Below are 27,952 nucleotides of genomic sequence, written 5' to 3' on the forward strand. Positions count from 1 at the left end.
TACTTGTTTGACCTGTAGCAGGTTAAATACAACTTCAGAGGCAATTGTCCAAGCAGCATGTCATCTAGAGCCGGTATTACTGCTGAATCACTATAGCATCTTTCTCAGCAAAGTGCCTCATGCAATGGGAGGTTAACACCAGGGAGAAGCTAGCTGAAGAGTACAGCTGATTAATGTGACACATCCGAGCTTCCTTCTATAACTGAACAACCAGTCATAGAGATCTTTTTCATACACAGAAAATTAAATTTAAATTACACAGTCTTGGCTAGAAAATTGTGCAGTTAATCCCATCCCCCAAAAAATGAAATTTCATTTTCTTTTCCACATGAAGTCTTTTGTGATTTTTCATACCCTGTTGGTTTCTGCTAGCATTCCCATTGGTTTGGGTTACTTTATTCCTCCCTTTAAAAGAAAAATAGAGGGGGGGAAGTAATATATATATACATAAAAGAAGCATTGGATTTTTTGGAAAGTCACTTGCTGCCTCAGAAGTTGATATGTCTGGTGCAAAAGCACAAAATGACTGCTCTAAGATCCCTTCTGTAAACACTGCACGAACCATATTTTTAAAGGAAAATTTGCCACATCTAATGAGGAATACAGTAGTGTGTATCTGTTGGTTTCCCAAAGCCTTTGTTTACACCATGGCTCTAGCTATATACCCTTCTACTAAGCTGAAGCAGACCTCTGCGTAATTACCAGTTGTAGCTGATTCTCTCTGAACTAAAAGGCAAGTATTTGAATACACTGCTGGGTTTTTCAGGAGGAAAAATGAAGTGATGTAAGCAGAGATGATAGCCAAGCATTTCAGAAAAGAGGAGAAGGAGAATTAGAGGTTTAAATTTCTTGTACCTGAAAGTATGTTTTGAGACCGACATTTGTTACCAGTCATTAAACTCTCACCCATTAATCTTCCCATCATCGGGGCTGTGCATATAAACTCCCTTGTATCCTGGCCATCCGCTTTTACTGCCTCATCCCCTTTGCTCCTGTGACCTTACCATTAATTTTTCACTTTCTCTGACATTTCCCCTCCCCAACACAACCGTGCTCCATCCTCCTATGCCTTAACCACAGGGTTGTTGGTGCTGGCTACCTCTTCCTGCACCCACTGCTCTGGCTGTCCTCTGTGCTCACCACGCAGGGTTTGAAATATGCCGAGTTTCCTCAGAAAGGCTTGTAGCCTCAGCAGTGCTCTCCAGGCACCATCTGTTCCCAGCATCTCTTTGGCCAGGCCCAGGCTCCTGCCTGGCTTTTCTATGCCTCTTTTCTTCCTGACCTCGCTTCCTGACACCTTGGAGCATTATTTTGGAGAATCTGCTAGATCAGAGCCTTCATAACTGCTAGCACTTATCAGTAGCATCTTCACCTGACCTTACTCATGCTCTGTTCTACTCCCTCCCACTCACGTGATGCATCTGGTCCAAAAACAAGCCACAAGCTCCTCAGCAGAACCTTTTCCTTCCGGCTGCCTTTAGCACCAAGCACAACGCTGCCTGGCTGGTATCATTAAGCACCACAGCTGTACAAATAAATAAGAATAGTTTTGATTACACAGTTGAAGTCCTCATCTAAAATAATTTAAACAGTAGTCACAAGCAGTTATGCTGTTTATAATTCATATAATAATTTAGGACTGCTAGTTTTTAACTTGTGTAATTTGGATTTACTTGCAGTTCTCATGGGATAAAGTATATTATTGAACAAGAAAGGAATAAACTATATTCAGAGTAGCTGTAGGGTGCTGTGATTTAAAGGAGAGCTGGTGGAATACTACAGGAGAAAATACACAGGATCCATTATACTGTTAATGAATACACAATTCAGATCGGTGATTTAATTTTTAGATCATATTTCTCTGGTACCCTCAGGTATACCAGGCATCTGACATAAAAACCAGGGTATGATGGTATGTATTTATGCACAGTCGTGCAAAATAATAATAATAATAATAATAGTAATCCCACCACACTTTCCTGCATTGTTTATCCATTTGCAATTTTTAATATTTTTTAAAGGCATAGCATTCTAAAAGCACTATTAGAAGGGCACAACCATAATTGCTGGTACCTGTTTTGAACCTATGGTAGTAACCTTTGAGGTAATTTGGTGTTTAGCCACAGCTACAGACTGTCACTGTATTTAAGCCATAAGTAGAGCATCATTTTTTGATCTGGCCAGGAGCTTTCTTGAAATAGTCACCATTTCCTTCCTCAGGCAAGGTGGCAGATTGGTGATATTTTAAACTCTTGGCTAAGAGACAAATTCTGAATTCCTACTTCTTTGCAAGCAGACCTGACTGATGTAAGAAAGACCTTTTCCAGAAGGGGTCACAGACATGAATAATTGTCAGAAACTACATTACACAGTGGCTTCTAGCTTTACAAAATGTGTTCGGTTGGGTTTTGTGTCTTTGTCCTTTTATATATATATTGGCATATTAATTGTAAGCTTTTTCTAACATCCTTTTTTGGGGAATATGAACAGATGTCCAACTTTTTTAAAAGCCACATATTACAATGGACTGCATTTAAAATCATACAGCCACATCCACAGAATGAATCTGAAAAGCTCTCTGAAAATGCACAAAGAAAAGAAGATGCAATCAGAATTAATTCTGCCTGGCCTTCCAGGTTGTACACCTGCTATTTTAATATTTTTTCTTTAATCTCTCACAACTAGAATATCACTTCTTAAATGAGTTTGAACAACGTGCCCAAGAGACATTCTAATCCGATCATGTATTATGATGATACCAGTTGGATGTTATCCTATTAGGCACTCACTGTAAATAAGGGATTTCCACTGACTTTTAAATCCTTGATTAATGAGAATGCTCGAAGCAGTGTCCTGTAAATTAGCCATAGTGCTAGCAACAATTGCAATTCACTAAGGAGAACTGATTTGTTTTAAATCTTCCCACCCAAATTAAAAATCACGAGGAAAAGATAATGTGCAGTAAGTAAAATATATTCCTCTGCCTTGCATTATTTATCTGTACCCAATGACAGTCTGAGACCCTCAGGTCTAAATCCTGCTCTCTGCTTAGGTAAATTCCTGTCAGTCAGCGCTCTTCTGGAGAAAGAAGAGCTGGGCCAAAGTACTGCTTCAATTTAAGCATTCTTTATAGTCCCTGGTGTTTTAGCTAATTCTTAATCCCATTTGAAATTGTCCTCTGGCTTTCATTTGTAGCTTGGTCGCTGCCATCTCTCTTGCCTTTCAGAGTTCCTTTGCCTTTTTTTTTGATAAAAAAATGTAAGAATAGCAAGGAAGAGGTAGTTGGGTTTGAGGAAAGGGGAGAATAGAGGGAGGCTGTGGCATGTCTGTTAATTGATACTTAAACTGGAATTCTTTCTGACATATTTTCATGAAGGAAACGTTTTTCACACCACCTTACCGCTTCCCTTCTTATTCAAATACTGATGCTGATTTATTGCTTGCAACAAAATTAGTTTTATATCTAGTATTGAGTTTGGAGCATACATTATTTCCTTTAATACGTTGAGACATTAATAAGGTCTTCCTTGACGTGCTGTATTCACATTTCTGTAAGGTGGTATTCATTTCTATACCCATAATGTACATGTACTTTTATCAGTCAAAAACATCCCTTTGTTCTTGTAGAAATGTGAATACTCTTTCCATAGATTGGAATTAATGTCACTTTATAAAGACAGTTTTGACACTCCCTCTTATAAGTAACAGAGCAAAGTATCTCTCATACATTAAGATACTTTTAAGTGTGTGATTTTTCATAGTTATTTTCTGGTAATTTTGAATATAGTGCAAACTGTACAAAAAGTGAAGTTACTTAATGGAAACTCTGACCATGCTATCAATATATCAAGAATAATCAGAGACACTCCAATAATTCTATAAATCAATCTGATCATTTCTACTCAGTTCGCTCATTATAAGGGTTGCTCATCCACTCAAAGCACCCTTAAACAAAATTCCAATTAGGCCAGTAGATCTCGCAGAACATAATTTCTTGCTGTGACTATTGTGTATGCATATGATGCTCTCTGTTTAATAGCATGTGTGTACAATTCCTTAGTGATCGATTGGTAAACGTTCAGAATCTGGGCTGCAGGTCATAAAAGCATAGTGTCTTCTCTAGTGTCATGGACAGAAGGGAAAAAAAGGATGCTGTAGTTTTAATGACTAGATTAAATTTGTTTGGGAGATGTACAATATTATTTTTTTAAAATACATATTATTACTTTTTATACCTATTGGTTGTCTTTTTTACAGTACAGAATTAATTTTTTAATGTGCAGGCATTATTCATTACCTACTTGTTTATTCTTTCTTTACAGTTTAGGAAAAATATATGTGTTTTTTCATAAAGGGAGTAAGATTCTGATTTTCAAGCTTACATGTTTCTTATTTGGGTAAAAGAAATGGACATTAGAAATTCACAGGGATGCTTTCAGCTGGCTTTTGTTATAACTGTTTTTCTACATGGCAGAAAGAGTGGACCACCAGAATACTTGTGTGTGTGTCTGTATGTCTGTCTTTTTAACTCTCATTGCAAATCTGCCAGCTCATTTTGGCAGCCTTACAGATTGAGAGGGTGGCTTCCCCCAACTGTAAATTGTCTCAGCTATGAGGAAAGATCATTTCTGTGATTATGACATCAAACTGTGATATAACATAGATCTTCTCAATAGCTTTTTTGTTACCTTCAGCAAGTTGCTTCATTCTCTCACGTCTCAGTTTTCTACCTGTAAAATATAATATTATTATAATAGGCTTTTCTTTGTTATGCCTTACATAATAATGAATGTATTCCTGTATCGCTTTACTACTCCACAGAAGTGCTGAAAGCATATGTTCATTAATATTCTTGAAGCGTGACAAAGAAAAGCCTATTACTGTAATATGCTTTGCCTTAAAACTTCAGTTAGAATAATAATGATAAACAACTTCGGTTAGGCTTTAGCCATAAAGTTTTTACATGTTCAGACTCAAAGTGGTGAAGTAAATCTTTGATGTAGTATAATCTCCCTCTCCTATGCTCATGCAAAAAAAAAAACCCAAACCCCAACACCTAAAAATAGTATTTCACATTGACCAAAATGGGTTGTATCTCTTCGGTGGTCTATGTATCATACAGGAACACAAAAATGGCTTTTTGTCTGCTGTAAGCATAGCTGCTTGTTTCAGTATCACGTAGTCATGTTATTCACTCCATGTATTTCCCTCAGTGAGATGAACAGGAGCTTGAAATGGACAGTTATGAAATGTCTTGCCCATAGGAAAAGCTTCTTCCTAACCTCATTAGTAATTGCTTGAGAAATGACCAGGAGCGTGACAGTTTATATTTCCCTCCTATTATTTCCCCTAATAACTGTGGATGTTCTTATTACATTTCTAAATGACTGTTCTCAGAGGTGGCTTGAGCAGAAGGCATTTCATTTTATCAGGCTCAGATTGATTGCCTTGTCATTTCATTGAATATCTCCTTGTTCTTGCACTGTAAGAAGAGGTAGATAGGAATCCCCAGTTTGTTTTCTTTATAACGTGGTGTATCACACATCCCCTGGTTTGTCTCCTTTGCCTTGATTTATTTGATTTCTTTGTATAAAGAACTGTTCTAGCTCATTTTGGACAGATGTTCCTAGAGGCCCTTGGACCTAAACACAGCACTCAGGCAATACCTTACTCATTTAAGGAAATAGAAAGTTTTCACTTCTTTAAGAAAATAGGATAATACTTTCTAACAGGGCATATAGTTGGTATTGCTTGCTTTCATTCCTTGACTTTCTTTTCATTTAATAGTTTTCAGCTCAGTGGAGGTTGTGTTTGTGTCTTTTCTTTCTTTTTGGCTCTGCATGTGAGAAAGCAAATGCAGTTAATGGAGAAAACATCACTGTGCTTCTGATAGTTTCAACAGCTGCCGGCAGTTCAATATTTTGAGTCTTTTTTTAATGCTCTTGGTGTTTTCAGCAGTATCATACTAGAAATATTGGAGATAAAGAGGGAAGCCCAGCAGCCCCAGAATGATATCCTATCTTTCTACTTTCTGTTCTTATTACAAAAATATATTAAAATGTTTAAGTGCCTGCACTGGGTATCTAACACAGTTCTTCTAAAACCTGACAAGTGCGAATTGAAAAGCAAAGTCCCTTTCATAGAGAGTTGGAGAGTGTTACTGTGCTATTAAATATTAAGTCTGGAATGCTCTGGGCCTTGCATAAATCCAAGCAATAAAAGAAATTAAATGCCAGCGAGTGAGAATCTTACAACATGCTCAGTCAATTAAAATATATCTATTTGACTCTTATTTTCATTGCAGACCACAGATGACATCCTGGTGGCCTCAGCTGAATGTCCTAGCGATGATGAGGACATCGATCCCTGTGAGCCGAGCTCAGGTGGGTTAGGTTAGTCAACTTTTTTATTACTTTCTTTAATTTCATATTTGCATGCTCTAGTCCCCCAGAGTTCCATTTAGTGGGGCAGTCCTTACCCAGCAGGGAGAGGTTGAATCGGGGCCTTTCTATACATGGCAGTGCCAGCAGGGAGGGAGAGTTTGGTGTTTTTTCAAAGACAATGAATGGGAGCAGGTTGATAGTCATGATCTGAGAAAGGTTATAGCTTGACTGAGGACCTGAGGCTGGACTGGGAAAGGCATTTTGGGGCTCCTGCAACTGTGTTGTCATGATAAAGAAGGGACAACTTCATTTAGGAGAAAGATGTTGTAATTGCTTGTGCCTTAGGCATTTCCTGCAAATGAGATCAAGGTACAATATTTCAAGTGTCATATAATGTCAGTAGTAGAAGCAGAGTTCATTTTGAATTACTGTTTATGTTATGAAGTCCTGTATAGATGATAGAAAACCAAAGACAGAATACAACAGTCTCAAATTTCAGATGGTTTTATGGCTTTTTCTTCAAGCCAAGACTGTTCAGAGTGTATGTTTCAGTTCTGGTTAGAAATGGCAAATTTGGGCATTTTAGTATTTTCCACGGCACAAAAAAATTTGTAGTGTTTTGGCCATTTCTTTCCTACTCCTGCTGAATAATGGAGATTTGGTACTAATTCTTCTCTCTGATATAAATTCTTCTCTAAAAATCCAAAGGTATATCACAGATGTGAAAGGAATGCAAAACTTCATAATAGCAATCTCAGGAATTATGTTACTCTATAACCTTTAAAGATTCCAAGATGTCAGATGAACTGCTCCTGCTTTCTTTGTTGGCTTGGGTTAACTTTTACCTTGTCTGACTGAACAGCTTGTGGTACTGCATATGTCTCAGTGTTGGGTTTTTTTAATTCGCTTGAATTCTGTGCTGCTGGGTAGCACGCCTGCTGTCAGTTGTTTTAGAAAATGTGCTAGTCATCAGTCCTTGCTTGATAATAAAACAATTAAGATAATTTGTGCACTAACTTGTTTATCACAGAATCATAGAATAGTTATGGTTGGAAGAGACCTCCAAGATCTTCTAGTCCAACTGTCCCTCTACCATCTATATTACTAACTAAACCATGTCCCTAAGTACCTCATCCCTGAACACCCCAAGGGACAGTGACTTCACCACCTCCCTGGGCAACCCATTACAATTCCTAACCATTCTTTTTGAGAAGAAATTTCTCCTAATTTCTAACCTGAACCTCCCCTGGCACAACTTGCAGCCATTCCATCTTGTCCTATTGCTAATGATCTGCGAGAAGAGGCTGACCCCCAGCTCACCACAACCTCCTTTCAGGTAGTTGTATAGAGGAATAAGGTCTCCTCCTCTTCTTCAGGCTAAAGACTCCCTGTTCCCCCAGCCGCTCCTCATAAGACTTCTGTTCCAGACCCTTCTCCAGGTTCACTGCCCTTCTCTGGACAGGCTCCAGGGCCTTGATGCCATTCTTGCAGTGAGGGGCCCAAAACTGGACACAGTGTTCGAGGTGAGGCCTTACCAGAGTAGAAATCAATGAAATGTGAGACTGGCCCATATGTTAATGCAAATGAAAGGTGAGCCATCTTAGTACCACACCAAACGGGGAAGCAGGAACTGTGCCTGCAGAGCCTTTAGAAAAATGCCATTTTGCTTCAAATGCAGGTGCATGGTTCCTTTTTGAAGTCACATAGCCTAATACCCACATGCAAAAATGATTTATTTAAATCTAAGTAAAGGCAGAGATATTTATTACTCGTCTCAGTGTTTGATCAACCTGCAAGGTGTCATTAGAGCTCTTCCAGGAACCAAGATATTTATAGATTCGATGAGAATACTTTGGAGTTGGATTCTTTTGCTTTCCAATAAAAGGATTTCAGAGTGTTTTTCGAAACACCATGAGATGGAAGGACCATTTTTAAAACTTGTCAGCAACAGATACACACACCTTATACATTTCTATATCCCTCAGGAAGACATTTCACTTGCAGAATTTCCAGGTATCATGAGCAAAGTATTTAGCAATTGTGATAAGAATTAATTTTTTGAAAGCTTGAAAGTTAATTTCCAGTATTTATTTTTTCTTTTTCCTTCTTATTTTCCAATTATTGAGTTTATTGAGGCTACCTTTTCCAGTACTAGTCAGTGCAGTAGTTCATACAGCTCTGAGCTCATCCATGCCAGTTGCTTCCTTGTTTCAGTTCACTCAGGCAGCATTGTTCAGTAGGTAAATTGACATTAATCAACTGTAAATGTAGATAATTGTATTTAAAAAAAAAAATTATGAGGGACCTGCAAACCAATACATTAATTACCTAGCACTATTTTTTTTTCTGAAGCTGACTTCTGCAGCTGTTGTATTAGTAGTGTAGTTGTATTGTCTCAGCCTTACAGACTGCTGAAAGCCAAGGTAATTGCAGTATTCTCCTCTGAGGTTGTTTTGAACTTCAGATCTGTGGCTGAAGTGCTCGGTAGTACTGCAGCCATGCACAGTCATTTAGCTGGTGGGTACAGGAATGGGAGGGTTGAAATGAAGGTTTCTGACAGGTTATCATTTCTGTCCAAACCGTGGTCCAGAAGGAGAATGTGAATGTTAGTCTCCCTGCAAACCCTTGCCATGAGCTTTGCATCCTGGTGTTTAGCTTTCTTCTTTTAGCTTATCATTCATTTCCCAGCCACACTTCTCACTTTTTGTTTATTTGAGAATTGTTTTACTGTTTCATTTCTTGGATCCCAACTGCTGCTGTTTTTTATAAAAGGTATGGATTGGCACGGGAATTATGTTCTCCATAATCCCAATTGTCTGGATCATTCTATCTGTCATTCTTCACATCAAAATGTCACTTGTCCTCCCACTCTCAACTGTTAAAAGCTATTAATTTGCCTCCCTCTTCATTGGCCTTGTCCTTTTTTCATATTTGAAACAACACGAACCAAAGGGCTTAGTGAAGTCATAGCTTCTAGCATATCTGTCTCTCTTAGTCACTTACTCTTATGAATAAGCTTCCTCCATGAATAGTCCTATAGGCACTTCTCCACCCCAGTAATACAGCAGTCTCCATGTGAATTTGAGCTCTGCCTGACATTAGGCTGGAACTCAGGAGAGAAAAGCATAAAATTGTTTACAGTAGCAAAATAATGACTTTTTTCATTTGGGATAGGACATGCAGAAGCATATGTCCCTCCATTTAAATTCCTCTCATGGCTCAGTTCACCTTTTTGACATAGCAATCTTCACAAACAAGAGCTGCTTCTTCACAGACACTCCTGCAAATCCTCACTGATTCTGGTGAAGCTTTTGTTTCCTAACAGATAGTTCTAGGAGACAAAATATATGATAATTAGGATGATTTTACTATTACATTTTCATTGCAGAGGCCATAGCCTCAAATCCAATTAAATTTATCCTGTTTATGCCTGATGGTCAGTCAGCAACAGGATCGTGGAATCACAGAACCACAGAATAGTTTGGGTTGGAAATGATCTCAAAGCCCAACTAGTTCCAACCCCCCTGCCATGATCAGGGACACCCTTCACTAGCCCAGGTTGCCCAAAGCCCCATCCTTGAACACTGCCAGGGAGGGGGTAGCCACACCTTTTCTGGGAAACTTGTTCCAGTGCTTCACCACCCTCACTGTGAAGAATTTTCTCCTTATCTTCTTATATCTAATCTAAATCTACCCACCTTCAGTTTAAACTAAACCCATTACTTCTTGTCCTGTCACTCCATTCTGTTGTAAACAGTCCCTCTCCAGCTTTCTGGAAGGTCCCCTTCAGGTACTGGAAGGCTTCAATAAGGTCTCCCAAGGGCCTCCTCTTCGCTAGGATTAACATCCTCACCTCTCTCAGCCTGTCTTCACAGGAGAGGTGCTCCAGCCCTCTGATCATCTTCGTGGTCCTCTGGACTTGCTCCTACAGGACCACCCCAGGACAAGAGATGATAGTCTCAGAGCAATCAGGTCAACATATTTCTATGAAGAATACATTCAAGGGATGGCCAGAGCCTGTTCAGTCAGAGCTTTAACTGCACATTTACATGATTATTGCCGACAATACACCTTTTTCTAACCAAAGTTCTCAGCTCTAACATGTGAGCCTATTCAACAATCAGCTCGGATATGGTAAAGTTATATATCATAGAAAATACTGATTAGCTCAATTTTACTGATTAACAAGATTTATGCTTAAAATAGAACTTCTTTTCTGGGATAAATATGTTGCAGTTTGTAGTGGCTAACAAGTCTCAGTCTGCCACCACCAGCTTTGCTTTCTGTGCACCTGTCTTCTAAATAATAAATGGAAAGATGCAATTTGCAACAAATTTCATATGGGACATAAAAACATAGACCAAATTAGGAGCTGCTAAGCAGCAATCCCATCAACTTGTCTGGAACATAAAGTCACAAAAATTATAATTGCAGATTTCATTGTGGTATACAAACTGCTAAATGTGCCGTAATTGGATGAAGTCATAACAAATTTATTAGCATGCAAAACTTACTCAACATATTTTGTTTGCATTTGTTTTTGTAGTAAGGCAACACGTACTGCTTTCACAGTCTCTCCACTTCCCCTCTCCTACTGTAAATATTAATGAAAACATCAAGAATGGCAATGATAAAACAATAATATCAAGTAATAAATAATAATAGTACATAATAACTGCTACTACTAATGATGATGATGTTTCCTCAGCTTCCTGTCACAAAGGAAATGATAAAGGCTTTTAATTTTGCAGATAAGTTATGAAAAATGTTATTGGAAACTTACCCCTCCTCCCCAAAAAAAAGGACCTGAGATGATTTACTGCTTGCACATGAAGAGTTATAAAAATGTGGGTGGCAAACCACCATTCTGCACATCAGGACTGCTGTTCCAGCTTTTCCCGCGCTCTGTACAGAGCTCTGATTTCTGCTGAGTTTCAGTGGGCATTTGTGCTCCACAGCTTATTCGTTCCAGTTACACTGGACTGGTATTTTATTTCTTAGTTATTATCTAGCCATTTCTGTAGCTATTGAAATGTTCCAAAACACAAATTGATCCAAACTGGGTCAAATGAAGTGAAATCATTGAGTTTAACAACAGGGAAATCTAGACCAGGGAGTCTTACACTTTTTTAGCAAACACACAAACAGTTCTTTCTCTGCAAATTGCAGTTAAACCCTTCTCAAACTCAGGGCTTGACAGAGGTTTAAGTTATAAATTAGGTTCAAAACCTCCCCAGCAGAAATGGGATGGATGAAAGTTTTAGCACTCTTAAGGCCATAATATACAGTTTTCACTGGGTTTGGAAGTTGTAGCAGAGGACAATTTTCAAATTGAAAAAATGGTCTTGTAGACACAAGCTTTTTTCAGGTTCAAACAAATATCTTTCTACCAAAACATGCCCACGTGTTGAAACTAAATAAAATCCTCCTTCATCTGTTGATCAGCATTTGTCTGGCAGCCCTTGGGTTCCACTGTCCGAGACAGTGTTTGGTTGGTATCAGATCTCATCCTGTATTTGTTCTGTAGGGAAAAAGGATAAGAACAGTGAGCATAGAGTTCAGTGATGAATCCCAACTTGTAGCATTACTTTCCATTCTTAGCCATGATTCTCTGTTCTGAGGGAGATGTGGGATCAATTATTTTCCCATGTTATTAAGTAAGGACCAATAATAGGACAGATGCTTACTGAATGATCTTTGAGTATGTGTTGATCTTCCTACATCTTGGCTGGGCTCACTGCATCACAGAGAACAGCTGGCAACAATCAGAAATCTCCAAAGCATCAGTATGGCCAAGAGAGCAAAGAAGCCACTGCAGAAAATGACTGTTAGGGTTCATCCACTGCTTTGGGGAAGGCTTTGTCCTATCAGCAGAACAGTATGGGGCTTTGCATGCAAACTGCTTCCCTGCTGTGTGGTAACATCTGTTAGATGGATGAAGATGGCTAGTAACCATACATTCTCAAACACTTTGTGATGGTTTAGGTTTGGTCCCAGACTTGATACATATTTTTCTAATGGACAGAGCTGTGAAATATGGACTGTGAATTATTTATGCTCATTATTACGTTTTGCTCATTTTTTTCCCATCAAAAATTATTGCACTGTATTCCTAGCACATCTGGCAGCAAGATAACGTTGCAGTAGGAGGCAAAGTGACTCCTGTAATTTACACATCACTGCAAGTGCCCTGGTTAATGCACTTCATGGAATTCATTGTGCAAGGAGCTGAAACAAAGAAGAATAAAATTATAGTTAGTTCATAGGGCTACTCTGTTCATTATGGCTCGAGACATAAAGGGAATATTTGTGCCTCAGTCCAATTATCCTGTGGTTCTATATGCGTTTCCAGTACTAGAAAGATTACTGGATTGCCTTGAATCAGCTTTTTTAAATGCTTAGCTGGAATAGATGTAGACATTTCTGTATGAGCTACTACAGGGCGAAAATTATGCTTTGTTTACAAACTTTCCAAACATTAGCACTTACTATGCCTATACATAAAGGAACCAAGGGGCTTCTGATATAGATTATTTTTTCCTATAATTGAAGTTGAAGTAGTTGTTAAGGTTATTTAATATCCTTTATAAACCATAACACACACCCCCAAGCAACAGAAAGCAAGTGTTGCACTTTTCCAAATTATTTTATTGTGAACTGAAACACTTTTTTGTCAATAGAATGTGCTTTATTACAAATTTGGCTTTTCTCATTTTAATTTGATCAAAAATATTTTTTCCTAAATTATCTAAGAAAATTAGGTTAAAAATTGTAATTTATCCATTGTAACAACACTGATCTCTACTCTTGGCCAGCCATGTCACTGAAATAGGGGAATACTGAATAGGATTGTAGCTTTCCAGCCAGTTCTAAGGATTTTCATATGTTCCCAGTGTTGGGAGCAGCTGCAAAAAATAGTACGTGAGTTTTCTTTCACTCTAACAAATGCTTTTTTCAGTAGTTTAAGGAATTCTAACTCCTCACATGCATTCTGTCTTAATTTTGGGGGTAGTGGTGATGTTCACACTCCTATACATCCTTTCTTTGTGTAACCTCAACTGGTACAGGGAATTTGTGACCAACATGGGAAAAAAAGTCTATTTTTAAGCATACTTTATGGCCAAAAAAAAAAAAATGAAAGTAGCTATTTTTAGCTAAACCTGCCTTCTAATTGTGAAAAAATCAAGTAGATGCTCCTTGCTGAACATATGTATTTCAAAGAGAGGTTAAATAGAGAGATGACAGTGCAGGCTGATGCTTTCTGGCACGTATTAATTGCAGTCACAGGGATGTGAACATATCGGAAGGCAGAATATGGATGGAAACTGGGGAGCTGACTATTTTCCTGAGCATAATGGTTTTCTATCAGTGTAATATCAGTGGCTCACTATGCTCTAAGACTGGTAAAAAGAATCGACATCAAGTTGCCATAAATCATACGCAGCTCTCTGTTAGCTTGCACAAGACCTTCCCCACCGGTGCGTGAATGATGAACGGATTTCCTTGGGTGTGAACTTCGAGGGTGCATTCATATTCCACTCATACGCTTGCTCAAGTTGGGTGTTCTCACTTTTATAAGGTGTATTAGCATGGCAGGCAGTCATGATGCAAATGCAGGGGTTGTTATTTGTAGGGCAATGCCTAAAGCTCTACTTCGTGCTTTAGACGTATGTAGACAACAGGAAAATGCAGGTCTTGTTCAGAGAAATTTATTAGCTGACAGTTATTAATACGGCTGATACATGTTCAGCAGTCTGGAGTTAGACACCTCCACAGCATGGACAAAAACAGATGGTAATGTTTTTAGTGGTATTGAAGAAATTTAGCCACTTTATAAACAATAATTCAAGGAAAATGGGCACGTTAGTGCCTCAAAGGGGGTGTCCTAATGAAAGAAGGCTAGTTTGTGGGGTTGGGTTTTTTTCTTTCCTTTAAAGATGTAAAGCACTGCTTGTGACTCAGTTCTGAAGGTTTTTATATGCAAAGATGAAGCACACAATCCTGCTGTGATAACAGGACTAGGCTGTGAATGCAGGGAAAGCAAAGCAGGCACTTGACATGGCTCATTCACAAACACATGTAGTCAATACACATCACAGTTCTGTGGGCAGGGTTAGAGGAGAGCAGCAGAAGTCTGCCTTCATGCAGCACACCATGAGGTTGAGGAATATGCCCTTGTTTCATTACTGAGGGTCTTTTTGGGAAAATTACCTGTCTCAAAATCCATTTCATATTCATTCTCTCTTGTTTTCTCTCTCCCTCCCCACAAGTATGTTCTCTTCAGGTGTTATCTTCCTAACTTTTCCTAGAAATATTGCAGGAATACACTTTTGCTATCATATACATGCTTGATGCATTCTTTTTGCTACTCCCAGACAAAGAACCTGCCTTGCAGACCATTCCAGCATTAACCAGAGCATGACATGTCCAGAATAACTAATAAATAAATATACCTATGAAATATCTTATTCATAATAAGATGAATAAGATATTACATAGACTTTAAAGAAGGCTGAGGGAGCTGTGGCTTTTTAGTCTTCAGAAAAGGAGGCTGAGGGGAGACCTTATTGCTCTCTACAGCTACCTGCAAGGCGGTTGCAGAGATGTCAGGCTGGTCTCTTCTCTTGGGTGACAAGCGATAGGATGAGAGGAAATGGCTTGAAATTGCACCAGGGGAGATTTAGGTTCGATATCAGGAAGCATTTCCTTACTGAAAGTGCTGTCAAACATTGGAACAGGCTGCCCAGGGAAGTGGTGGAGTCACCATCCCTGGAAGTATTTAAAAGGTATGTTGATGAAGTCCTTAAGGACATGATCTAGAGGTGGACTAGTCAGGGTACGGGTATGGTTGGACTTGATGATCTAAAGGGTCTCTTCCAGCCTAGGTGATTCTGTGATTCAATGACTGCTAATGCAGCAGCTTTGTCAGACACACACAAAAAAAAAGAAATTGGATCTATGGCTGTGTTCTCTTAAATCAAGCAGTCCTGATTTTCAATAGGAATTTAAGATTTTTAATATCATCACTAATTAAGACCCAGTTTCTGTTCATGTGACCCCAATATGTGAAAACATGTCCTAGGCAGTTCTAAATCTTTTGTCATTCAAAAACTTGTTGTTAGCCACAGAAATAAAGATGTGTGCACTTTGACAGCTTTCACTACAAGATGCTTCCACTGTTTTTAAAAACAGTATAGGTCTTTTTAATCTGGAAACAGTTAAATCAGTTAAATGAAGAACAGGATGTAAAATACCATATATATATATGTATAAATATTTTTTTAAAAAAACTTATGAAGAATATTTTAATGTATATTTTAGTAGATAAACTACATCCTTCATTTAGATGCTAGTAATCTTTCTTTCTTTTATTAAAACACCAAATCAGATCTTAGCCATTTTGTGGCCCATGTTGATCATGCCAGTTGAAATTTTCTGAAGTCCAACAGAGAATAATCTCTTATTTTGTCTGTCATGGTCTTTTTATCTATCTGGGATAGAATCACAATACTCAAGTAAGGTGCAAGAGACCCAAATTCACTTGTCCTAATCTGCATCCTGAGAATAGAACGTGTTTTTCAGGTTGTTTTGTAAACATTAGATTAACCAAATAAAGGCTATGTAGACTCTCAAAACATTTTCTATCGGTGACTTTCATAAACTGACTTATGTTGAATAATGCAAAAAGTAAATAATTTGGTAATTGCAAAACTGATCTTTTCAGAAACAGTTAAATAATTTCCTAACTTCAGTGGGACTTTGATTAAATAAGGAATTTTGGAAAGGCAGAGGATTTGCTTCTGCAAGGGTGAAGTAAATAGCTGATGAAATCTGGAAAAGTTTCCATTGATTTTCATGGTAATCTGCTTAAAAATCCTAAATTAAAGTGTATAAACCTAAAATTGGTCCTTTGACTCAAATTTACACTGAGAATCAATACTGTATATAGATTGTTGACATAAATAAATGAGTTTTTCTAGTTTGTTGAAAATTAGTGGTGCCTTGATTAACATAAACCCATTCTGTTCCTTGAGCTACACGTGATTCTGGCTTAATCTGCTACATCTAGTGCATATGTTTTCTTGTACACTGTCTTGTAGACACTATCAATACCAAAACTACTTCTGGTCACTCTGTCATGCATATGCATTGAATTTGCCCCTCTTCCTCAAGACCATTTATCATCCTTGGGTTTATGGTCACGATAGAAGAAGACAGTATTTTGCAATGATATAAAAGATTTATAGCCCAAACGCTGGCCTGAATGAACATTGCATTGCTCATCTTCTATGCCAGGGCTTTCTCTCAGACCAAATTATAACAATGCAATGTTAAATCAGGTCCACAAAATTATGTAAACTGGCTTTACTTTAGGTGCTATTAGGAGGAAGGAGTGGGCAGGAGGATGGGAGTCTGAGGCAGCCACCCGTGGCAAACAGGGAAAATAACATTTTACTGAGGAAGAGGGAAGCCAGCTGCACTGCATATGGGACACAGGGCAGAGGCCAGTGCGTTGCCTCTCTGAGTGACACAGGGCACTGCCTGTTCCAGCACTCACTGACAGCGCCATTTCTCTACCTTCAAGCAGGGTAATTACAGGTGTGCAAGCAAACCATTATGCACATGTGATACCTGTTAAATACAATTAATACAGTGTTACAACGAAGTTGGTGTACGCCAACTACAGCTTGTCAACCAGTGACCATGTTACCAGACTTCTGGCAGTGAACAGGGCTGCTTACCCTGCTGCCAAACAAAGGAGATCATAGAATCATACAATCATAGAATGGCATGGGTTGGAAGGGACCCCAAGGATCATAGAGCTCCAACCCCCCTGCCACAGGCAGGGACAACAACCTCCAGGCCTGGATCTACACTAGGTTGCCCAGGGCCCCATCTGACCTGGCCTTGAACACCTCCAGGGAGGGGGCATACACCACCTCTCTGGGCAGCCTGTTCCAGCACCTCACCACTCTCTCTGTAAAGAACTTCCCCCTAGTACCTAACCTAAACCTTCCCTCCTTCAGCTTCAATCCATTCCCCCTTGTCCTGCCATTATCTACCCTTTTAAAAAGCTGATTCCCCTCCTGTTTCTCTGCTCCCTTCAGGGACTGGAAGGCTGCAATGAGGTCCCCAGCGCAGTCTTCTCTTCTCCAGGTTGAACAAGTCCAGCTCCCCCAGCCTCTCTTCATAGGGGGAGGTGCTCCAGCCCTCTTAATCATCTTTGTGGCTCCTCTGAACCTTCTCCAACAGTGCTACATCTTTCTTGTATTGGGGGCCCCAGACCTGGACACAAATAAGATGAGGGCAAATGCTAAAAATTTTTTGCTAGTGTTTTCTAACTATCATTACAGTGTGAATTTTCATTATCTTCTGCATACCTATTAGTTAGGACTGCTGCTGCTAATTTTCAGCCAGTGGCTAACACCTAATTTAAACCTCTGCAGAAACTCCTGGGGTTTTTAGTGTGTGAGTAGTCATTTGGCAGCTTGCAAAGTGGCAGGTGAATGCTGACAAGTTTGAGAACTAGGTATTCTCTAAGGATATTGCTCATAAATGGAAGCCGGGAAAATTCAAGGCAAAAGTAACCTATAATGAGGATGCATGTACCTGAAATAGTCTAACCTTAGGCTATCTCCTCCTAACTATATAAAGACTTGAATGAAACCTTGTTCTGTTGTGTTGACATGCTATTCTGGCCCACAGATTTCAAAACCAGCACCTCTCCTGAGGTTAAGAGCTGTGGTCTAAAATTGGGACTTTGACAGTTTAAATGTAAGCTGGCTTAAAGACTAGATTCTGATGTAGATGGAGCACATGTTGTGAATGTACCCTTTAAAAAGTTACAGAAAAGGGACAAATGAAAAGGAAAGATGAAAGTAGTGAGGACATGAAAATCATATTCCAAAGTAAGATGAAGCTTTATAGGTATTTGAAACTTTTTTCCCTTGTGCTAACATAGGAGACACCAGAATTGTTTTATAGACTATGATGAGAGAAGAGAAGGAAAAGGTGGTCCTACTCATTTTAATAATTTCATCATGAGATAAAAGAACATTAATTACATCAAGTGTAATATGTATCAGTCCTGAAGTCCATTTACCTTTCTCTTCCCAACACCAGAGAAGTATATAAGGTTTTGGCAGTAATACAATTCAGGCTGAACAAGTGTAGTTATAAGTTGTATCCAAGCCCTTGTTTAGCTAGTGTAGTTTGTGATTTGCAATGGTTATGTTTCCAGAATAGTTCAGGTGTGTTCTGGATGCATTGAAAGTCTGGCCTGTTTTTCCCAGGTACATTATCAACTTGGTCAGTAATGGACCTGACTCAATGAGAGTATTTAGAGCAAATGTAAGGTAGTGTGCTTTCAGCTCCAATATTCTAGCCATATGTATAATGTTTGTGGCACATTTATCTCTTTATGCAGGAGCTGCTTAGTGAAGGAAGACAGTCAGGGAATCACCCACAATTGCAAATACGTATGTGAGTGTCTGCACTTCCAGCTCATTTCATGAGACAGAATCCTTCTTTGCTCTGCAGGCCAAGCCATAAGATTCCTCACTCTTTACAATTGCATTCTGGTGTTCTCTTGAAGAAAAGTGTTTCCCACATTAGGCAATTTGGGTTTGGTTTTTTTTGTTTGTTTGGTTGGTTGGTTGGTTTTTTGTTTTTTGTTTTTAAATGAGATTACAATAATAAAATAGCAAGCAATGAAACCTTGGTCCTGTGAAGCTCAGTAGCTAAGCTTTTGCTAAGTTCACTGGCGACCAAATGTCACTGTCACTAACACCATTAATTTTTTTTGAGCAATGAAGCTAATCTTATAATTAGCTGCCACCAAAAATCTGTTTCCAGTATCCCTGCCCTTTTCTTGCCATAACGCTGGTGTTCATCAGAGCCTTCAGGGAAGTAGAGCTGCAGGCACCTCACTGAGCAAAAGATACTGGTTTAGCTGTCTGAAATGGTTCTTCAGTTACAGCAGCTTAGCTCTAGGTATCAGTAGTGTGGTATTTGTGTTTTGTGCTCCTTATGCTATCTTATATGCAAAAGCATTTAATGTTTTTTCCATTTAGGAATACTTCAATTGAAAACCTAGACTGCTGATAAGTCAAAATTTCTGAAGCAAAGCAACAAATTACAAAAGATTTTCCAGAGGACACAAAAAAACAGGATAAATTACTTCAGATAAAAAAGAAAGAAGCAGAGGTGCAAAGGTGAATGACAGATGTAGAAACAGGGAGAGGTAGGACTGACAGCTGAACTGGTAAAAGGAGAAAGGATCCATATTCAGGGGGAAGGAATACTAAAAGAGGAGCAGTATAACTGAAAATGTTAAAATATGCTAATAAAAAAGATAAGACCACAGGGATGAAAACTGCTAAAAACATTAAATGATACATTAGGTTACATTTTCCATTTTGGCTAAAATTAAATTTAGTTTTGTGGAAAACGTTTTCACAAAAGCTTATTAAATTGTGTGCAATATACCCCTCAGCTCTGCAGGGCATATTAACTTATAAACACCATTGATCTGGGTTTCTATCAATTGGCATTCTGCTACCAACAAACCTATCTCCCTTTAGACTTATATTGACATTTTTACCCATCCACCTATCAACCACAGAACCCCCCCCCCCCAAAAAAAAGTTACTTGCAAAACCTGCAGTCCTAAGGAGTTTGTAGGGTTTGTTAACTATTTGAAGTCAATATATGGCAAATCATTGGGCTTGAAAATGAGCACTCTGTTCTGCACAGAGACAATGTTTAGCTTCCTAGCAAAACAACCTTTTTCTCTGAGGATGGTGTTTCACTGCTAGACTATTTTAATGACTAGCACAGTTAACATCACTTTAGAGGTATTTTTAATGCATTATGTCTTTCCTACTGAGAACCTTTGAAATTTCTATTTATAGGAAGTAAAGAATCTGGGCTTGCAGACCAAAGAGAGAACAGTTATCTTAACAATTTTTTTCTTAAACACATTTGAAAGTAGGCTATTGTCTTGTTCCCTCAGACTTGGTAAGCGTCTGACAGTTTTCTAAGACCAAATGCAATGGCATGAGTTGGAGATGGTAAATGTAGCTACTCTGCCCATAAGCACCATACCTCTCCACCACACCACAGCAGGTTGTGTGTGAGGGTCTCAGCTCCTGTTTTCTTTGAAACACAGTACCATTATCACAGAATTATAGGGGTTGGAAGGGGCCCTCAAGAGATCATCGGGTCCAACCCCCCTGCCAAAGCAGGTTCCCTAGGACAGGTTGCACAGGGAGGTGTCCAGACGGGTCTTGAATATTTCCAGAGAAGGAGACTCCACACCCCCCTGGGCAGCCTGTCCCAGGGCTCTGTCACCCTCACTGTGAAAAAGTTCTTCTGCATGTTGGTGCGGAACTTCCTGAGCTCCAATTTGAGGCCATCGCCCCTTGTCCTGTCCCCACAGACCATTATGATCATGGAGCGTACAGTGTGCGTTCAGAAATGCCGCTGGTTTTGCAGTCCCTCTCTCGCATGGATTAGATCATGGCTTCGGATATAGACTGGTCCAAGTTTGATAAAAGTTTATCATTGAGCCTATAGCAGCCACCTCATACTCCTCCCCTCCCATGGCAGCTCAGTCACTGAAAGACATCCCCTGGGGAGCCATCTCTTGCCACTTCTTGAGAGCCGCTTGAGGCTGAGTAGGAAGTGAGCAGGGCAAGATACCCCCGTACTCAGACCAGAGTGGGTTTGAGCTTGGTGTCTCGCACAAGTTTACAGCAGAGCCTCATCCTGGCTTTGCAGTTGGGCTGTGTCTATCCCATGGGTTAAGAGGAAACACTGAGACTTGGTTTTCAGATGTATTTGTTGTAATGAGATGTTGAAATTGCAGTGAGCTCAGAAACCAGTTCACCAGAATCCGACAATGCTACAGAAAGTCGACCACAAACAGGTCTACAATGATAGCACACAGAGTGAAAATTAGTATGTGTCCTGTAAATAATTGCCTTCATGCCTCATTGCAACTGCAGTAGTTAAACATTCTTGTCTTGTGAGTAATTTCCTATTCACAGTTTGCAGGGAGGCATAAATGTAAAGAAAACAGGTTTGGGGTCCTTTTGTTGGGTTTTTTGTTTTGTTTTTAAGTCTGCTAATTTCAATTCACGAACACCATGGGAGACTACAGTTCCAATTTTCTTTTCACAGTATTAATGAAAACTGGGCACTGAAAATAGTCGGATTTTTCCCTCTAAATTTTAAACCACTTAAGAAACACAGTCAAGAATAATAACTTTCTAATCCATTATTACACAATGTAAAACTGTGCTCAATTGCTATTATTTCATGTGAAGTTTTTCCTAAGTGGTAGAAGAGGCTTTTAAAAATCAGTTTCTTCTAACCTGGTCTTGGAGGCAATCCAAAAAGGCTGGTTGTATGCTTTTGAGAGGAAGAGTTGTGCATCAGAGAAGTCGTTTTAAGAAGGGATCATCACACCACAAGATGACCTTTATTTCCTCTCAGTGTTACGGTGTGGTCTGAGCATAATCACAGTCTCTTTGATTTCTCTTGTTCCTAATCAAACCATCTTCAACTTATTATAGATTGTTTCAGGATTTTTTGGAGATGTCATTTTATTCTTAAAAATCAAGGTAATTTTGATGACATTTAATATTGACATTCAACTATAAGGTATTTTGCTTCTAATTTACAATAAGAAACTTTATCTGGGATGAACTTAGGGTCTTTTTGATGCTGCAGACACTAACAGAGACTTCAACCAAGTAGCAGACAAGGTTACCCACAGACATATCTCTGCTGCTGTGCCAGAAGTCAATGACTCTGCCTGGTTTGGCTACCAAGATGCAAGGAAGAAAACCTCATGTGTTTTTCAAAGAGTTTGGGAGCAAAGAGCAAGATTTCTGTAACCTTACAATCACCATTTGCTCTCTATTGAGATCATCTCTTGTTCCTTGCAATAGTTCCTGTCTTACAGGGGGAAAAAAAAAAAATCCAGGTAAATTCCCCTGGGGCACTCCAGTCAAATAAAGGCCCTACTTAAATAAAAGGCAGCTGTTTCAGCAATGTTGTGGATGGAGATTTCTTATTTACATAGGTTTCAGAAGAAGCGTAGGCTGACCTTTTCCCAGTGGTCTATTTCTCCCTGTCTCAGAACAGGACACTTTCTTTAGCATGTGCTCCGTTACTGTTTCCTGCCTAAAATGTTCACAGTCAAACCCATGTACTTTGTAAAACTTTCCTCTTATTTCCTCCTCCTTCATTTGTCTCGAGAGGCCCTGCTAGGCTAAAAGCATATTTTAATGTCAACGGAAGAAAAATAGCAAGAAGTCATTTCCCTTGCTGAACTGCTCCTTTCACAGAAGTCCAAACAAATGTAACAGCAGATGCTTTGAAAATGTTCTAAGTTTAAATACCATTAATGTAGTGGTTGAATATTCTTCAGACAGATGGGATAAATGAGATAATTGTGAAAACATTCTTAAAAATAAAAGGATGCCATCAGGTGAAAGGGAGTAGTTTAGGTAACGTTGAAAAATATTCCTTACTTTTTTTTTTTCTGTTGCACTGTTAAAAGAATGTTTTCCACTAAGCAAGCTGTTAAGTGTCATTTAGAAGACATTAATTGTAAAGTTGGTTGACAGCATTTGGCCCAAATGTCTGTGTTTTAAAGAGAAAGACCAGCTGTTAGTCCATCAGGTATTGACGGAGTTTATTCAGTTGCTTCTATTATTTCTCAGACAGAAATTAATTTCCTGAAATTGCATGCAGTAAGATAAGACTTTTGTCTCATTTTCATTCAGGGTGGAAATATTCAGGAGTCTTTATTCTGCAACAATGCATTGTCTCTTGTAAAACAACAAATGACACCCCTATGTGTAAATGAACTTCCATTTTCTATGGTAGCTACAATGAAGAAGCATGAACTCAATCATTCATTGACTACTTTGAGACAGACTACGTCTCTTAGAAGGGTGGAATCTACACTGAAATGAGAGAAAAATCTTAAGAGACTTGTGAAGCAAAACTTTAAGATCACTTGAGAAGTCATAGAAAATACTGTTTGAACAGGAATGACAGTTTTCTTGAGCCTGACTGTGGTGCCTCTGTTCTCTCAGCCAAATAAAATGTCACTTTCTTTAAAACTCTGTGGGTTAACTTCAGCAAGTGGTGTTTCAGCAAAACACAAATCACTAATAAATGAATAATCACAGTGTCACAGAATTGTAGGGGTTCCAAGGGAACTCAAGAGATCATTCAGTCCAGCCCCCAATGCATAATACTAAGGTGGAGAGGGGAATTAATTCTTTTTGGGGATTGTGTCTTTCTTGCTGTATTTTAGCATAGGCCAGTTGTAGATGTTTGTAGCTGACAGCTGCTTTTAATTCTGGTTGTCCAAAACTGTTGCAATTTTTTGACCAGGGTTGATGGCATCAGAGTGGCATCACCTTTAATACAGCATCATCTTTCTAGTATATCTTAACAGTACAAAAAAAAAGTGACTATAGGGCATAGTGTGCTTTCATGCACCTTGAGTGAGACACTTCTTTAATACACTTCAATAAAATGCTAGTTGTAGGCAAGGCCTGATAAAGCTAACGTTATAAATATGTTGTAAAACTAGTGTTTAATAATATTCTTAGTTAACATTTACATTTTACTGACTGCATTTTTAGCCATGCATAATGATTTAAAATGCAGTTTCCATAAGCCAGCCTGGATGTTTAATGAGTGTGTTCTGCACTGCTTGGTGGGAGACCCTGGCTCACCCACTGCTCTTTTCTTGCTCGTGAGCTCAGCCAAGGCTGGAGGTGCAGGGGGTGTGCACCCTCTCAGGATTTTGGAAGCGCTGGTATAATCAGAGCTATATTGCATAGACCCCAGTCACTGGGACATTTAGATCCATGATACTTGCTAAGTTACAGAAGAAGATGCACCTCAGCTCTTGCCACTTAAAGCAACTCTATACAAAGACCTGCCTCTCCTCCTTTCTACAAAATGCAGTAAAGGAGATCATGGGAAATGTATAAGCACTGTGTGCGCTGTGAGCATTTAACCTAGCAATTCCTCCTGGAATTAGGCTTTCATTCCACATGGCTGTGAAAGGACAGAAAATGAGCCAGACGACACAATAGTTCCTATCAAGAAGACTTTGCAGTCTGAAGACATAGGTCAGTTCTGTTTGTATCACAATTGAAAAGACCAGAGTCTGGCTTAAGAGTTGGGTGCTTAGAAGGCCAAGCCCTTGCTCTATGCAACTTGAGAGGTTTATTTTTTCTAGACATAAAACGTTGCTTGAAGGAATGTCTGGTATTGGTATCAGTGATAAAAGGAGGGAATAGAAGTCAAGAGGAAAAGCACTCTAGAGTGTAGCCATATTCAAGGAGGAGTCTGTGAATTAGAAAAGAGAAGGTAGGGTTGGGTAGCTTGCTAAAAGTAATAAAAGTAAATATAATTAATTTTGGGGAAAAAGAAACAAAAAGTTTAAAAGTAAAGGAGAAATGGAGAGGCTTGCTGAGGAGAGTCTAGAGGAGAGCTGAGGATTCCTTTATTTGTAACCAACATATTGGCTGCTATAATTTGTTATTAGGAGGCATTTTGTTTATTTTTTCTCCCCCATTGTGTTTGGTAGTCTGTCTTATCACTCTCTTCTCATTAAGTATTGCAGTGTCACTTTTTGTTCCTCACAGAAGGAGAGAAAGAGAAAAGGAGGGAGTAGGAGAAGGAGATCCTTTTCTCCCAGATGTTCGTGTTCTGGCATTTAAATTGTGTCATGCCTGTTATTCCAGATTATTTAGGCATTCTTTTCTTAACAACAGCTTTTGGAGAAATTATACTTTTGTGGACTGTCCTCTTCCTTGTTTAAAAGCCTGTTTAATGGTGCCGACAGCCATGGAAATGGAATGGGCTGCAAACCTACGTGTTTTTGGGCTGGTAGACTAGGATTACACCAAGAGGCAGTCCTGACCAAGCAGGTGCAATGAGAAAGATGCATGTTTATTACCAGGTAGATATGACTAAGTCCTCAGTGTGCAAACTCAATAATAACCTCTCCCTTATTTCATTCTCTACCTACAGCAAACCCTACCAGGGCAGGAGGAGGAAGGGAGTACCCTGGCTCATCCGAGGTGATTCGTGAATCCAGCAGCACAACAGGCATGGTAGTTGGGATTGTGGCAGCAGCGGCGCTGTGCATCCTCATCCTCCTGTATGCCATGTACAAGTACAGGAATCGAGACGAAGGATCGTACCACGTAGATGAGAGTCGAAACTACATCAGTAACTCAGCACAATCCAATGGGGCTGTGATCAAGGAAAAACAGCCCAACAGCGCTAAAAGTTCCAACAAAAACAAGAAAAATAAGGATAAGGAGTACTATGTCTGATCTCAACATCTAAAAGAACGCTTGTATAGAAATAGTCTTCATTTTATCTGAGACATAATACAAACTTATTTACTTTACTTTTTATGAAGCACATTCAAAAAACAAACAAACAAACAAACAAAAAGACAGGGAATGCAATCAGAAAGGAAAGACTGTTTTTAAAAACAAGCATTTCGTGCTCTTGTTTTTCAGAAACAGGAGCTGATAAATTCCCTAACATTCACAGTGTTTTCATTTACTCTGCCTGTCTTTATGTTGCTGGAACATTTCTGAAAGACAATGATGACACCACGCATTCATAAAGCAAGGAGTATTACTACAACATCAAGGCACAATATGAAACAAAACAAATTAAAAAAAAAACAAAACAGGAAAAAAAAAGAAAAAAGAAGCTACCTATGATTCTGGATTTAGCCAAAGTGCTAGCGCTTTCTTGAGAAGTAAGTTAGTCTTATTGTCAGAGAAGACTGTCATTATATATGGTGACTCAACAAGCAAACAAAGAGTTTGCCGTCTGGTGCAGTGAAGCAGTGATTGGAAACTTGCATTTGAAACAAAGTGCTGGCTTTTCTGAAGACTTACGTAGAAATACTTTCAAAAAGCCCCTTTCTGGTTGTGAGGAAAATAGTACGGAGGCCTTATTTTCAAAAACAAAAAGAAAAATCTGGAATATAAGGCACATTTCCACAAAAAATAATAAAATAAAATAAAAAAAAAAGAAAAAACAAACAAGAGGGCATAGATGCAATCATTGGGAAATTTTCATGCACGCTTAATATGTTATTACATATGTTTATATAAAAACACATCTATATGTGCTTTCTGGACTGTGATAAGTGATGTTTTATAGCCTGTTGTATAGAAAATGCAAACTATATCTGCTCTTCAGCCATTTTTGGTAAACTCAATGTTCTAAGTGTTGCTAGGTATAGAGAGTTTTATGACATCTGGAGCAACAGACATACTTCATTTTTTTTGCAGCCATTATAAATTGTCCCAGACTTCTTCCCCTTTTTCTTTTTCTTTTTTTTTCTTTTTTTTTTTTTAACAGTGTAGTGGTTATACTAAGGGGGATGTGTATGAATGTATATAAGAGTCAGCTAATTTTTTTCTTACCTGTACAGCCTCTATTCTGTTGCAATTAAGTTTTAGTAGTTTGTATGAAAGAAGTGGACTAGAAAGCAAAAATATATCTCTACTGTAATTTGTCTTCTCCCTCCTACCCCCATCTCTTGCTCCTGATATGCATCAATGAAGTTGATCAGAATGGCCAATTTTCCTAGAAGAATACATTCATTAATTAATTAGCTAAATATTTAGTGATTTAAACTGGCCTTTGGCTTCCAGTCAGAGCTTCACTATTGGAGAGCATGGTTTGACTTACAGAAACCTTGTTCTTAAGAAATTGTGAGAATGAGGAGTTTCTTGAGAATCTTAGGAAGTATCATGTAGTGTTTATCTGGCATTCAGTTATATGAACAACAGCTACTACAGCACTGGGTGGTAAAAGATCTAAAAAGAATCATTTTAATTATCCAGGCTGACTCTAATGCAGAATTTACCCCTTTCTCAAAAGAGGAAATAACCTTGAGGTGCACGATAATATTTTTCAATGGTGGGAATTTTGACATATGAAAAAGTATTTTTAGCTAAGTTGAGTGTGTAGTATTGCAAGAAATCATAACCAGACAAATATAAGTTCTTCATGTTTTACAATAACACACAGCTTTTATTGCATATATAAAACATTAATGCATTTTAGTTAAACATATGGAATATAATGCTGTAGTTTACATGTTAAGGGTTTTTTTTTTTTCCTAGTATTATTTCATTAGTTTCACAGCAATAAATCATGGTGTAACATTTTATTTACAAGGAAGTTCAAAGGGAATACATTAGACAGAAAGAGGGTAGTTCAATAAAAATCAACCAAATCATTGGATGGCCTCCTGAGAGGGATATAGATGTTCACAATTTACAGACAGGAAGGAGGAATTTAAAATTAGCTTTAAACAGCAGGCACAAAACATTTTGCTGTGTTCTATTCACTATAGCTGACAAAAAAGGCTGGAAACTGGTACAGCTATCTATCTGGGAGTCAGAGCACTTTAAAACATGTAGCTGGCATGAAAACACCTCTCGTGAAGGTTGCCTACCACACCAAGATGTGTCACGTTACATTTGTAAAAC

At 38.7% G+C, this 27,952-nt stretch overlaps 1 protein-coding gene across 21 annotated transcripts in view; it reads left to right on the forward strand.

Annotated features, from left to right (window-relative positions):
• Positions 1-27,441, forward strand: part of NRXN1 (neurexin 1) — a gene marked incomplete at its 5' end in the record, with an annotated part of 727,448 nt that extends 700,007 nt beyond the window's left edge. For 15 of the 21 annotated variants that reach the window (XM_084260960.1, XM_084260962.1, XM_084260959.1 and 12 more), the window contains 2 exons: positions 6,305-6,392; positions 25,455-27,441. In XM_084260960.1, the coding sequence (XP_084117086.1) occupies positions 6,305-6,392; positions 25,455-25,762 (396 nt within the window). In that variant the 3' untranslated portion in view covers positions 25,763-27,441. The remainder of the gene's footprint in view (positions 1-6,304; positions 6,393-25,454) is intronic. The other 6 variants (XM_084260950.1, XM_084260951.1, XM_084260949.1 and 3 more) reach the window with 1 other exon arrangement.
• Positions 27,442-27,952: the final 511 nt, after the last annotated feature.

This window comes from Gallinula chloropus (assembly GCF_964237585.1).
Source record: "Gallinula chloropus genome assembly, chromosome: 3".
NCBI classification, from domain to species: domain Eukaryota; kingdom Metazoa; phylum Chordata; class Aves; order Gruiformes; family Rallidae; genus Gallinula; species Gallinula chloropus.